Source organism: Phytophthora cinnamomi, assembly GCF_018691715.1.
Source record: "Phytophthora cinnamomi strain GKB4 chromosome Unknown Contig0, whole genome shotgun sequence".
NCBI lineage: Eukaryota > Oomycota > Peronosporomycetes > Peronosporales > Peronosporaceae > Phytophthora > Phytophthora cinnamomi.
The window spans coordinates 360246-373832 of NW_027150933.1; the positions used below are offsets into that span (position 1 = coordinate 360246).

General features: G+C 55.1%; 3 protein-coding genes across 3 annotated transcripts; all 3 read left to right on the forward strand.

The window, feature by feature from the left end:
* Positions 1-6911: 6911 nt before the first annotated feature.
* On the forward strand, positions 6912-7667 carry IUM83_01762 (Copia protein; the record flags this gene model as incomplete). Its single annotated transcript, XM_067925639.1, has 1 exon — positions 6912-7667. The coding sequence occupies one exon, from the start codon at positions 6912-6914 to the stop codon at positions 7665-7667; it is 756 nt and encodes a 251-aa protein (XP_067800814.1).
* A 37-nt stretch (positions 7668-7704) lies between these two features.
* IUM83_01763 (Integrase catalytic core protein) lies at positions 7705-8892 on the forward strand (the record flags this gene model as incomplete). Its single annotated transcript, XM_067925640.1, has 1 exon — positions 7705-8892. The coding sequence occupies one exon, from the start codon at positions 7705-7707 to the stop codon at positions 8890-8892; it is 1188 nt and encodes a 395-aa protein (XP_067800644.1).
* Positions 8893-8928: 36 nt separating this feature from the next.
* On the forward strand, positions 8929-10908 carry IUM83_01764 (Integrase catalytic core protein; the record flags this gene model as incomplete). Its single annotated transcript, XM_067925641.1, has 1 exon — positions 8929-10908. The coding sequence occupies one exon, from the start codon at positions 8929-8931 to the stop codon at positions 10906-10908; it is 1980 nt and encodes a 659-aa protein (XP_067800638.1).
* Positions 10909-13587: the final 2679 nt, after the last annotated feature.

The following is a 13587-nucleotide window of genomic DNA, read 5'->3' on the forward strand; positions in this document are numbered from 1 at the left end:
TCCGAGCTGAAGTCATTCAGCTCGCTCTCCGCTAGAGGCCCGGCCTCTGCGTGGTTCTTGCGGTGTCTGCGCCCTGCGCAGACCCGTGGTCGTTGGCCATGTTGTTGGGGAGTCTGCGCCCTGCGCAGACTCATGTGGTTTGTCCATTGTTGCAGCTGACACTGTGCAAGTGTCAGCGGTTTTCTGCGGCTGCTGTATTGCAGTCGTAGATCCTCCCCCACTTAAAGTGGGAGCCATCACTCCGAGTAAACTCGGGAGGCGTGGATGCCGCATGGCATTCACGTAGAACGGTGTATGCCCGGTCGAGGCATGCACTGAGTTATTGATGGCAAACTCTGCCATCGATAAACACTCGCTCCAGTATTGGAACGAGTGAGCGTAGCTCTTTAACATATCGACGAGCACGCGATTCACGCGCTCGGTTTGACCGTCCGTCTGCGGATGATCCGCAGTCGACATGGAAAGCTGGCTCCCAAGAAGTGTAAACACTTCTTGCCACAGATGCGCTGTGAAGCGCGGGTCTCTGTCCGACACGATGTCGGACGGCATGCCATGGTGTTTGAACACCATGTCGACGAGCAGACGGGCCGTCTGCTTCGCGGTCACCTCTGCTGGCACCGCAGCAAGATGTACCATCTTGCTGAAACGGTCTACAAAGACCACAACACCGGTGTTCCCTCCGCTATCCGGGGAAGACCAAAGATGAAGTCCAAAGACATGGACTTCCAACACTCCGACGGAGTCGGTAGTGATTGCAGTGGAGCCTGCGCGAATGGCGCAGGCTTTACGCGTTGGCATACCTCGCAAGCACGGATGTACTTGCGCACCCACTTATACTGGTGGTGCCAGTAGAAGTCGCGCGTGAGAAGGACGTAAGTCTTCTCACGTCCGAGATGTCCCGCAGTCGGGGCATCATGGTACTCGTACATGATCCTGAGTCGCAGGTCATGGTCATTTGGCACGACAACGCGATCCGCGTTGTCGTCGACTGCATTGTAAAGCAGTAGTCCGTCGTGCACACGAAAGCGGTGTGCACGCGCTCGAAGGTGCTTGGGCAGCTTCTGACGGGACTTGTCAGAAGGCGCTGTGCCATAGGCCAGCAAGAGCTTCGCGTCCGCGTCGTGCGCGTACGCGGCCTTCACATCATCCAACAGAGATGATGTGGGTTTGCTCGATCGCATGGCGTCAATGGCATTGACGTCAACAGCTTCTGCATAGTCCGGCCGACGTGATAACGCGTCGGCCACCACGTTCAATCTTCCGGGTTTGTATTCGACCCGGAAGTTATACTCCGCAAAGAATGAGAGCCATCTCGCCATTCTTTGTGAAATGTGGCGACTTCACTGCGGTGCGCAGTGAAGCATGGTCGGTGTAGACCACAAATGGTCTACTCCCAAGCAAGTACACTCGGAACTTTGCGAGTGCATACTTCATGGCAAGGAGTTCCTTGTCATGCACCGGATAGTTGCGCTCAGCTGGCTTCAGCTGACGCGATTGGTAGTAGACGACACGATCACGGCCCTCGTGATCGTGCTGCATCAACGCGCATCCGATCGCGAAATCGGATGCGTCACACACTACGTGAAATGGGCGATCTTGGTCAGCCACTGCCAAGATCGGCGCCTCAGTCAAGCCCCGCTTGACTGTATCGAATGCCTTTGGCAATCGGGTGTCCAATTCCACACAGCTTCTTTCTTAAGAAGCTGTGACAGCGGGCGGATCTTGCCCGCATAGTCCTCCACGTACTTGCACAAGTACGTGGCCAAGGAACTGCCTCAGTTCCTTGACACTTGAAGGCGTTGGCCATTCGTTAATCACTCTGACCTTTTCTGGGTCAGGGCGGACACCATTCTTCCCTACGAGACACCCGAGGACGGGTATCTCGCTCGCCCCGAAGATACACTTCTTCAGGTTCGCGTAGAGCTTATGCTTTCGCATAAGCTCAAGTAGCCTCCGGAGATGCACCCTGTGCATCTCTACGTCGTCTTCCCGTCCACAGCCCGGCTGTGGATGAATACATCATCGAAGTAGCTCGGTGCGAAGTCGCGCACCGAGCGCAACAAGTGCGTCACGCACCTGTTGAAAGTCGCAGGGGCATTCTTAAGCCCCTGTGGCATTACTAGCCATTCCCAGAGCATGCCGCTTGGCGTGCTCACTGCCGTGAGAGGGATATCGCTCTCACGCATTAGGATTTGATAAAATCCATCTCGCAAGTCGAGAGCACTGTAAACGGTGCTCCCGGCCATCGAATCGATGATAACATCCTTCGCGGTATCGGCGTCTGTGCCGGTACCGTCGCATCGTTCAGCTTGTTGTAGCATGAACGATGCGCCATCCGCCCTGTGGCTTCTTGACACAGAACGTCGGAGCACTGTGCGGGGACTTTGATTCCCGTACTTGTCCTGCTTTACGACGACTTTCAAAGAAGTCGTCGATCGCTTTCACTTGCTCTCGCGGCAGTGGCCACTGCCGCGTGACACATACTTCGTGCCCGGCACGAGATCAATCTCGTGCTGAATGCCCTTATCCTGCGGAAGCTCCGCAGAAATCTCTTCCGGGAGTACGTCTTTGTACTCCCTCAACAATTCGTAATAGGGACTCGACTTCAGCGAGTCCCAACCTTGTTCCTCGAAGCGCTCTCGCTTCGTCTTCGCACTGAGAGTGTCTTCACTCTCAGTGGTACTTCCCATGAAGAGCTGCCTCAGCTCTTCGCTCTCGTTCGCCGTTCTTTCGCTGTCCGAAAGAACGCAGACTTGTTCGATGCGTCCATCGTGCAAGTCGCGCGTGAAGCGCTTCCAGCTCATGGCTGGGAGCGAAGTCAACTCCGACGCCGTCGTCGGAGGACTAGCGAGTTCCGTGTCACGATACTGGAATCCAGTATCGGTGCGCGTCAAGACGCTTAGCGTCTTGACATTCGGCGTCACCGCCGCAGTCTGCCCAGCAGACTGCTCTTGTTGCGTCTCGGTCCCGGACCGAGACTTGCGCAGCGTTTTCCGCTTGCGCCGTCTTCTTGTTGTGCGGAGCCCGGCTCCGCACAGTTGTTCTTCTTGTCCAGGCCCGGCCGTGGACAGTCGTTCGCCGGCGGACCCTGTCCGCGGGCGCGCGGTATCAAGCCCGGCTTGACCGCATTTTCCTTCGTGCAGCCCGGCTGCACGGTAATGTGTCCCTTCGCCGGCAGACCCTGTCTGCGGGCGCGCGATATCAAGCCCGGCTTGATCGCATAGCGCTTCGTCGTGCAGCCCGGCTGCACGACAGCATGTAATTGCGTCAGTGCGGTACGTTTGCAACCGTCCGCACTGTTTGCAGCGTCAACTCCCGGAGTTGACACGCCTTCGTCACCTCGACGCCATTCATTGGCGGAGCCCCTCATGACCGAGGGTGCGTCGGCTCCCGGAGCCGACGCGTCGTTGTCGACCTGACCGCTTCGGGTCGGGGACTGTCCCTTACACGCTTGAACGTGGGTGTTGGTTCCCGGAACCAACACATCTTTTGCTCCGACGTCGGCAGCATTGCCGACGTGGGTCTCACTGTGCGCGCCCTCGCGCACTTCCTGGCACTCCGGGACAGCAGCATGAAGCGCTGTCTCGACTGGTGAGCCGCGCGCACCTGCTGGTGCGCGCGCTGCGTAACAGGGCCATCGCTCTCTGTTCCGCTATCGCGTCCGAAGCGCACGAGCGTGCGCTTCTTCCAGTCAATTACCGGATCATGCCGTGCAAGCCACGGCATGCCCATAACAACGTCGAACTTATCGTCCAGGTCCAGGACGATAAAGTGTTCGACAAACACTCGTTGTTTATACGAGAAGCGCACGTTCACGACGCGCTTCTCGGTCTTCACGATGGCACCTGTTGCCAGTCGTACCTCCAGAAGACTTCGAGGTGTATCTACCTCCTCGAAGTCAAGTCTCGACAGGCTTCGTAGTCGAACAAAGTTGTTCGACGCGCCTGAGTCTACCAAAGCTCGAAGAGAGTCACTCGCTCTCTTCGAGTAAACATCAAGATGACTAGGTTCGGCCTGTCATCTTGTTTCTTGCAGTGAGAGCTGGTCTCACTGGGGCTGCAGTCCTTAGTGTCGCGTGCCCGATGTCGGCACGCGCGACTGCATTACCAGTAGGGCGCCCCGCGCCTACTGGATGTTCGCGTTTTTGTTGGTCCGCGGCGATGCCTAGCATCGCCACGACGGCCACCTCCAGGGGCATGGGAGCTGTGCACTCCCGTGCAAAGTGACCGATCCTTCCGCAACGGAAGCATCGCACGTTACCTCCCTGCTGTTGGTAACCAGCAGTTGTTGCGCTCGAGAGGTCCATTGGTTCCGGACCTCCCGTCCTCGCTACCGGGCGTGGTTGCGGCCTCGGCACGTTCACATGCAGTTTAGCCTGCCGCAGGCTAAACTCCTCTTGCATGGCAAGAGTGATCGCAGCTTCGAGAGTACTCGGGTACTCTCGGAAGAGATAGGTCTTCACAGGCCCATCTCTAAGTCCTTTCATGAACGTGACGACCTTGGTCGCCTCGTCAATCAGGTTAGTCACGATATTTGATACCAAATATCGTGCGCGCTGCGCGTAAGCATGGACATCATGCTTACCCTGCTGAAGGTCGAGGAACTCCGCCCTCGACCGGAATTCGTTTGCGGGGGCTCAAACGCTTGTTTGAGCTCCTCCTTAATACTTCGTACGTGCTGAAGCACGTAGGATCGGAGAGTCGGCGTCCATACGCCCAACTCCTTGCGCGTCCGCCAAGGCAGGACATGGCGAACGCGACCTTCGACAGCGGGTCGACGATGCGTCGAGCCGCTATGGCTGTGTCGAGTTCGACAAGCCATCGGAGGAGAGGCTCGCCCTCTCTTCCCACGTAATTGCTTACGCTCAACTTTAATGGTTGAGCACGCGGTGTCGTCCCTGACGACGCCGTCACTGAGGAAGCAGCGTCACGCTGCTCCTTCATGATGAATCCCAGAGCAACACCATGTTGCTCCGTCGGCGATAGCGTACGCAGCATTGTAGCTATCGCCGCTTCTCCAATGACTGTTGACAGTCGTTGGAGGGCCTCCCACTCTGGGTCAGACAGGTGGGGGCAGTCAGCGCGTGCAACATGCGTTGCAGGCGTGTTGGAGCTCTCCATGGGCACCTCCGTGCTCATGTGGTTCTCGGCTCCGCGTTCGTACACCGCGTACGAACGTCAAGCAGTCGGTCGTTGGACGGACTACAAAGTGCTACCAGGTGTAGTGGGTCTAACTTGACTCACTACTTTAGCTTACACGTTGCGCAACGTGTATGAGGAAGCGTAAGTACTTAGTAATTACTTAGGTTAATTATATTTGAATATACAAATATAAGTTAAGTAACAAAAGGGATCCAAGTGACTTAGATTAGGTAAAATGAGAACTGTATTGTTTGTAAATTGATCTTCCTCTAAAATCTGCTAAAAACTGTTTATCATCTATGAAAGGGTTGGCAGCGGCTGGCTGTCAGAGCCCCGCTAATATGCATGTCTCTGATTGGTGAAAGATGCTGCTTTCTACCAATAGGATCTTTGGGTATGTGTGGACCACTCACTGTGGTGGTCCACTTCAATGTATCCATCGGTGTGTCTTACACCAATGTGAGGAAGTATCCAAAACGTTTAACAGATAACCTATCTGTTAAATTCACAAGTGGCTTGCAGCCACTTGTACGTGTAACCCCGTTACACTCGATAGCTCCGGCACAGCCACAACCAACGCGCGAGGCCGAGTCAGTACACATCCGCCTCAAGGGGCCCAAGACGAATCGGCGAGGTACATCAACGCTGCGAATGCTGAATCGCTCGGATCATGCGTTTCTCTGCCTGGTCTACGGTGCCCTCTGTTTGTTCAAGCCAAGACGTAGTCTCCCCATCGAGATTCCGGCAGCCGTATTTATCGACGAGCAGGGCCGCCCAGCATGTGTCTCGGAGTCAGTCATCATCAAGACAATTCGAAAGGCTCCGACCAGTCTGGGCAGTAATTCAGCGCAGAATCGCTTCGAGCCGGGGAGCGACACACATGTACCGCACCGGCGTCGACGCCTTGACGAAACAATTCCACGAGACACTGGACATCGGACACTTTCAAGCAGTACACGAGACTATACCGAGAATCGGTTGTGACCCTAGCTTCGAAGATCGTGGCTGGACAGAAGCGCATGCATCGCCTTGAGTGAGGGCTTACAGAACTAACTCGATGTTTGGGATTTCAACTCGCTCCTAAGATCGATGTTGAAGTTTGTTCTGTAAGCTCTCACTGAATAAAGGTTGTATGTGTCCTCCACGACTACGCGCACAAGGAAATCGGGGTTCTTGACAATGTGGACAAGAATGGGGTTTCCTAGGAGTAGGAGTCCAGAGCACGGTGCCGATCACGGGAACGGCTATTCGGGTTGCAGTTCCGAGTCAGTACTGGGGCACGCAGCCCGAGTACTGACTCGGAATTGTTGGTGGTGAGCTCTCAGCTCTCACTTCCAAAGAGCCCCGTCCAGCGCAAACACCCACCCTACCACACCTGGTTTCAACTCGCTCCTAAGATCGATGTTGATGTTTGTTCTGTAAGCTCTTGTTGCAGGATACTAAAACTTGGTACACTGTACCAGTTACGAGGTACCCGAACCGGTTAACCGAACCGGTCCAATAAGACCACACGTTGATTAGACGAGTAGGTTGATTGGACGAGTAGTGTAGAATGATGGTTGATTAGACGCACTAGTTGATAGGACGCATGGCCGCGTGTCTTTAGCATAGCCTAGGGTGTAAGTTCCAACAATCCAATCACTTCTGAATTTCGATTCAACCCCCCAAGTGACCTTCCTCGCCTCGCCCCAAGCCTCGGCGGTGTCTACGACCTAGTCAACCAGTGCAAGATCCCAGTACGACCTTCTTCAGGTTATGAGCCCAAGCACCATGTCCTCTGTCCAAGAGACCAAGATCTCCATCGACAAGTTCAACGGCGACAACTACGCCACGTGGAACCGCTACATGCGTGGCGTGTTCCTGACCAAGTCGGTGTGGAGCGTCGTGAACCGCGAGACGAAACCAAGCTTCGGGGACACGATGGCCAAGGACGACTACGTCAAGTCGAGCAACATCGCGTTCGGCCTGATGTTGCTCCACATGGATGCTGACTATCATCATGTGGTCGACGACTGCGAGGAAGCATGGGTGGCCTGGACGCGACTGCGTTCGCTCTACGGGGGGTCGCAGAAGGCTGGACGCATCTACCTGAAGCGCCAGCTCTTCAGCATGGAGATGGCAGAAGGCGGCAATGTGCTTCATCATTGCAATGAAGTCCTCAACATCAGCGCCAAGCTCAGCAACATCGGCGCCAAGATGGAGGATGAAGTCGTGGCGATCGGCTTGCTCAGGAGTCTGCCCAAGAATTTCGAGAACGTCGTTCTCAACTTGGAGATGAGCAACGCAGAGCTGCGCACTCAAGATGTGATCAAGGTGCTCACGAATGAGCACATCAAGCGGCAGGGCGAGAAGACGGCTCAGGTGAAGATTGAAGACGGTGCGAGGGCCTTCAATGCCGAGCGTGAAAGTCGCCAGTGCACGTACTGCGGAAAATCGGGGCACGTCATGGAAAAGTGCTGGACCAAGCAGAAGGAGGAGAATCGAGGTGCGGTCTGGTCGCGGTGCGAACAACGTCCAGTGGCGTGACGACAGCGATGACGACTGCGTCGCGTTCGCGGTCTCTATGGAGTGTGGCGTCTCCGGGACCAACAAGTTTCAAGGCTCATGGGCGATCGACAATGGTGCCACGCACCACATCTGCAACGACAAGGCCAAGTTTGTCGACATCAAGGTGTGCGACGAAGGTGAACTCACGGTCGCCAACGGCAACACGGCCAAGATCATGGGAGTCGGGACGGTCATGCAGTGGGTCACTTTGCCCAACGGCAAGGAGCGCGACATCCGCATTCAAGATGCACTTTACGTACCAAGCATGAACAAGAACCTGGTTTCGGTGCCGCAGATCAACCGAAGCGGACAGTTCAAGGTGGTGTTTGATGGTGCTGAAATGCACATCGCACAGAAGAAGTCGAAGAAAATCGTGGCTTCCGCGGACCTGATCGACGGTCTCTACTGGCTCCGAGTCCCAAGCTGCGCTGCGAATTCGGTGTCCAAGGCGTCGGTCAACGCGGTGGATCTTCATGCGCGTTTGGGTCACGCGCCGAATGACGTTCTTCGGAAGATGGTCTCAAGTGGCATGGTGACGGGTGCGAAAATGCCGATATCATCCAAGAAGTCAAGCCAATGTCGTGGGTGCCAACAAGGGGAAATGGTGCAAAAGCCCTTCCCAAGCAACCCGAACAAGCGCAAGTACAATCCGTTCGAGTTCCTACACTTCGACATTTGCGGACCCATGGAAGAAGAGTCGCTAGGTGGCGGCCGCTACTTGCTGCTGATCACGGACGAAGCCAGCGGCTGCATGTCGGGATTCTGTCTGCGAGCCAGGTCGGAGAGTGAAAGCTGCTTGCGCCGATTCATCACCAAGGTGGAGAAACAATTCGATGCCAGGGTGAAATTCGTGCGCCATGACGGAGCCAAGGAGTTCGCGACCAATTCGCTCTTGGCGTACTACGAAGACCACGGCATCGAAGTGCAGCCCACGCTTCGGTATGCGCACCAAACGAACGCGACGGCTGAACGCGCCAACAGAACCATCGTGACCATCGGCCGCAGCATGCTTCACTACGCTGGGTTGAACAAGACGTTCTGGGCGGAAGCAGCGATGACGGCGATTTACATCAAGAATCGTCTACCGTCACCCAAGTCGCCCGACAAAACTCTGTTCGAGATCGTCTACAAGTCCAAGCCCAACGTCAAGCACATGCGGATCTTCGGGTGCAAGGCCTACGTTTTGACGCCGAAGGAGAAGTGACTCAAGTGGGACCCGAAAGCTCGTGAAGGAATTTTTATGGGTTACGAGGAGCGTTCCAAGGCTTATCGAGTTTATGACATCGAGGCGGGGCAGGTGGTGATTTCACCCGATGTCACATTCGATGAGTCCAGCTTCGATGACTCCGAGACTGTCGATGGTGAAGAAGTCAACCGACTCACCGACGTTTTCGACGACATGCAAGTCTCCGAGGACTCCGGCACAAGGGTGTTCACGCAGGCGGGGAAGCGCAAATCGCGTCCGGACAACCAAGATCGCGACAATGTTCGGCGTCCTCGTCGCAGTGCTGGACTCGAAGAAGCAAGTGCGCCTGGACGCTCGGAAGATGAAGACCAACGTGAATCTACTGCGCAAGAAGAAAAATCGGAAGAAGACGATGAAGACGGCTCGACTCCACCCATGATCTGGCGTGCGAGTGCGAATGCTGTGGAAGCAAGTGACAGCGCGGAGCCGAAGACGTTTCAAGAAGCTGTGAACGGACCAGACCAAGTCCAGTGGCGCAACGCAATTCGCGCCGAACTCAAGTCAACGCGGCTGCGAGGTGTTTTCCGCGCCGCCAAACTGCCCAACAACCAGCGCGCAGTCGGTACCAAGTGGGTATTCAAGATCAAGCGCAACGCGGACGGATCGATCGAGAAGTTCAAGACTCGGCTCGTCGCGAAAGGCTTCGTGCAGAAGTATGGGATCGACTACACCGAGACGTTTTCGCCTGTGGTCAAGTACGTCACGCTGCGAATGATCATTGCGGTTGCCAAGTACTTCGGATGGCCGATGGACCAGCTCGATGTGGTGACTGCGTTCCTGTACGGCTTGATGAAGGAGAAGGTGTTCTGCAGTGTGCCTGAAGGCGTGGAACTGGACGACGGTTTCGACTGCGTGGAACTGCTCAAGGCGATTTACGGGCTCAAACAAGCTTCTCGGGTTTGGAACGAGACCTTCGACGAGTATGTGCGCTCCATCGGTTTTCGCGTGTCAAGCTACGACCCCTGCCTCTTTATCAAGGTCGTCGATGGCGAATGCGTTCTGCTGCTGGTCTACATGGACGACGTCTTGGTGACCGGAAGTTCAGCGGAAATGATCGCGGAAGTCAAGCGCCAACTCAAGTCACGGTTCGAGATGACCGACAGTGGCAAGTGCTCCTTCATCCTCGGGATCGAGGTGGTCGACAACTCGGATGGCAGTGTTACGCTGAACCAAGCTCGCTACATCAACGACATCCTGGAGCGCTTCGGCATGCAAGACTGCAAACCCGCTGCAAGTCCAGTCGACATCAGCATGAAGCTAGTTTCAAGCGACGCCATGACCAAGTTGGACGCGCCATTTCGCGAGGCTGTCGGTGCACTCATGCACTTGATGACATCGACTCGCCCTGACATCGCTTTTGCAGTTGGCTACGTGTCACGCTTCATGGAGAACCCGCAAGTCGAGCACTGGATTGCGGTCAAGCGCATCTTCCGCTACCTTCAAGGGACCAAGTCGCACGGAATCCGTTTTTCGCTGGGCAAGGACATCGACTTTCAAGGTTACTCGGATGCCGACTGGGCTGGTGATCTTAGTGACCGCAAGTCTACGTCGGACTACCTGTTCCAAGTCGCCGGCGGACCGATCTCGTGGGGTTCCAAGAAGCAATCAAGTGTGTCACTATTGACAAGCGAGACCGAGTACATCGCACTGAGTTTGGCGATTCAAGAAGGCAAGTGGGTGCACAAGCTGCTGTGCGAGATCCTGGTTGCTGCAGGCGGAGTCACGCCCGAGTTGAAGATTTTCGAAGACAGCCAGTCGTGCATCGAGATGACCAAGAACCCCGTCAATCATGGCCGCGCCAAGCACATCGACATCAAGTACCATCACATCCGCGACGAAGTCAAGCGCGGCGAAGTGATCGTCGAGTACTGCGAGACTGCCACCATGCTGGCCGATATCATGACCAAGGGACTTGCCGGACCACGCCACAAGGACTTGACGGCTGCGCTCGGCGTTTACGCGTGTTCGCATTGAGGGGGCGTGTTGCAGGATACTAAACCTAGGTACACTGTACCAGTTCCGAGGTACCCGAACCGGTTAACCGAACCGGTCCAATACGACCACACGTTGATTAGACGAGTAGGTTGATTGGACGAGTAGTGTAGAGTGATGGTTGATTAGACGCACTAGTTGATAGGACGCACGGCCGCGTGTCTTTAGCACTAGCCTAGGGTGTAAGCTCCAACAATCCAATCACTTCTGAATTTCGATTCAACCCCCCAAGTGACCTTCCTCGTCTCGCCCCAAGCCTCGGCGGTGTCTACGACCAAGTCAACCAGTGCAAGATCCCAGTACGACCTTCTTCAGCTCTCACTGAGTAACGGTTGTGTGTGTCCCCCACGACTACGCGTACAAGGAAAGGCTGCCTTAAGCTGAGTGTATGGGGAGGTTAGGGTTGCACTATTCAACGCACCAAGCTCAGTTAATCATGGCACTCAAGTCACTCAATATCCATCAGTATAATACAATTTATCATTCAATACCCATCACTGAGCTATCAGAGTAGTTCCCCACAACTCTATCCATTATGTGGTTGAAGGCTTCCTGAGCAATGCGTACGCGTACGCGGCGACGGATGTCAATCGAGGGGGAACGCAGCGAAAGCTCGTTCTAAGAGGGACTGTCGCCCGAATAGTTTAATTCTCCGCCAGATACACTTAAAAAGTGAGTGCTTGCCACTGAAACCTTGCAGCTTCATCTACCTCGCGTTCTGATTCGCCTACAGATGTTCTTTTGTTGTGCCAAATATATGCCTGGAATTTTCGATAAGCCTATAATAATGACGGGGTCTACCAAATAGTATACGGTATACTATTCCATTAGTGTACCATCAAAATGCACCACGATATACAATTCGACAGGGTATTATAGGACAGGTAATAATTTAGGTGGCAAACGACGGCATTAATGGAGTGGTGTAGCAGCCACATGGCCATGCACACAGGTCGGGTTCAATCCCCGCAGTGATCACACAGACGGCCCTCAGGGGGTGAGCCAGAACCACCGAGTAGGGGGTTTCAGAATCTACCTCCTTGTAGGATCGTGCTAGAGCAACCGAAAATGCACTGAATAAAAAGGGTTCCTACATCGAAAATCGTCTATTTCCGGTATCATATAAAGTTTAGGAGATCAAGGGTAGAGCATCGATTCTTGCAGGGAGAGGGTGAAAAGCAAACCAGCCAAAGCCAGCCAAATTGGCGGCTTGATATCTGTAGATGCGTTTACTGCTCGCGCTTCCACGACCACTGGATAAACCTCCCCTCTCCCAACTATTCTATGAGGGTAAACACATCTTCGCAGCTACCGTATTGCCTTAGCGGGACACTTTCTTCCCCTTTATAGCGATCGTTTTGGGGATTTGAGGGTTGTGACATCCATCCCCGAGAGCAGGTTTCATTTTCGGTGCTCTAGCCTTCTCCCCCCTTGTATTTGTAAATCCGCCGGATTTCACAAGGCTCTTTGCCAAATCCGCCTACGAAATCATACGTGATTCGAGGTTGTGTGGACGGATTTGGTTGGATTAACCCCCCATTCACCAATGTCGGAGGCTCCGACGACACAAAAATATTCAGGTCGGAGCCGCAGACATGATAGCAGATTAGGAAAACGAAAACATAAATGTGATCTGTACAGTCTACGTGTCACTCATCAAGTTTTGTGACGTGTGACAAGCTGACACTGCGAAAATTGGGGAAACAGTTAATATTCACGATTGGTCAAAATAGTAGTTTCCATTGTTTTGCGATGATGATGTTGGTCCTGTGCACGGTGAAGAGGGGGGAAGGCATACCGGTAGTTATGCGGCCGGTCTTCCCTCCCCTCTCCAGCAGTCCAAGCCCTCTCCAAGCAGCTCGCAGGGGCACCGCTCGACTTAGACGGTGTCGCGTTGACCCCCTCAGCCCACCAGCACGGCCTTGGACAATATCAAGGCGCTCATGAAGAAGGCCAAGAAGAACCAGGTGGATACCCTGGCGCAGCAGTGACGTCCCCGGCTCGCTGCAGCCGACGGTAGCGGCGGCGGGGGGGGGGGGTAAGCCCAAATTAGCGTGTGCTACTCGCTTTGGCGTACGGCGCCGCCGTTGTGAACCCCGACCTGCAGTGCCTACACATGCAGCCGGAGCAGATGCCGCGCATCATCACCGTCAGCATGAACGTCGGCACCGTGATCTTCATGGCCATCGCCATCGCGGGGTACGCTGCCGGACGCTGCCAGCTCTCAGGTAACCCGCTCTTCTCGGCTGTCTACACCCCCGACCCGTACGCGACGTCCGTGGTGGGCTTTGTCCCCGACCCGTACGCGACGTCCGTGGTGGGCTTTGTCCCCAACCACGGCGTTGTCATCATGGCCTACCTCTTCATGCACGTGCGCATCGTGATCGCCTTCTCGACGATCGTCATGGCGGAGCGGTTCCGGCTGGGCACGCACAAGAATACACCCACTGTCGAGCGTCGAGATCGTCGAGAAGTTCTCGTCCGTCCCCGTCGCGTCGCCAGCGACCCCGGACATCGAGTGCAACTACACGGAAACCTCCAGGTGGCGGTCAAGTGCAAGGCCGAGTTCGCCGAGTTCCGCGGCAAGCTCAACATGCTGCGCTACATCCTGTTGCGTCTGTGCATCTTGGCGCCGCCGGTGGTTGCCTCCATCTTCGTGCG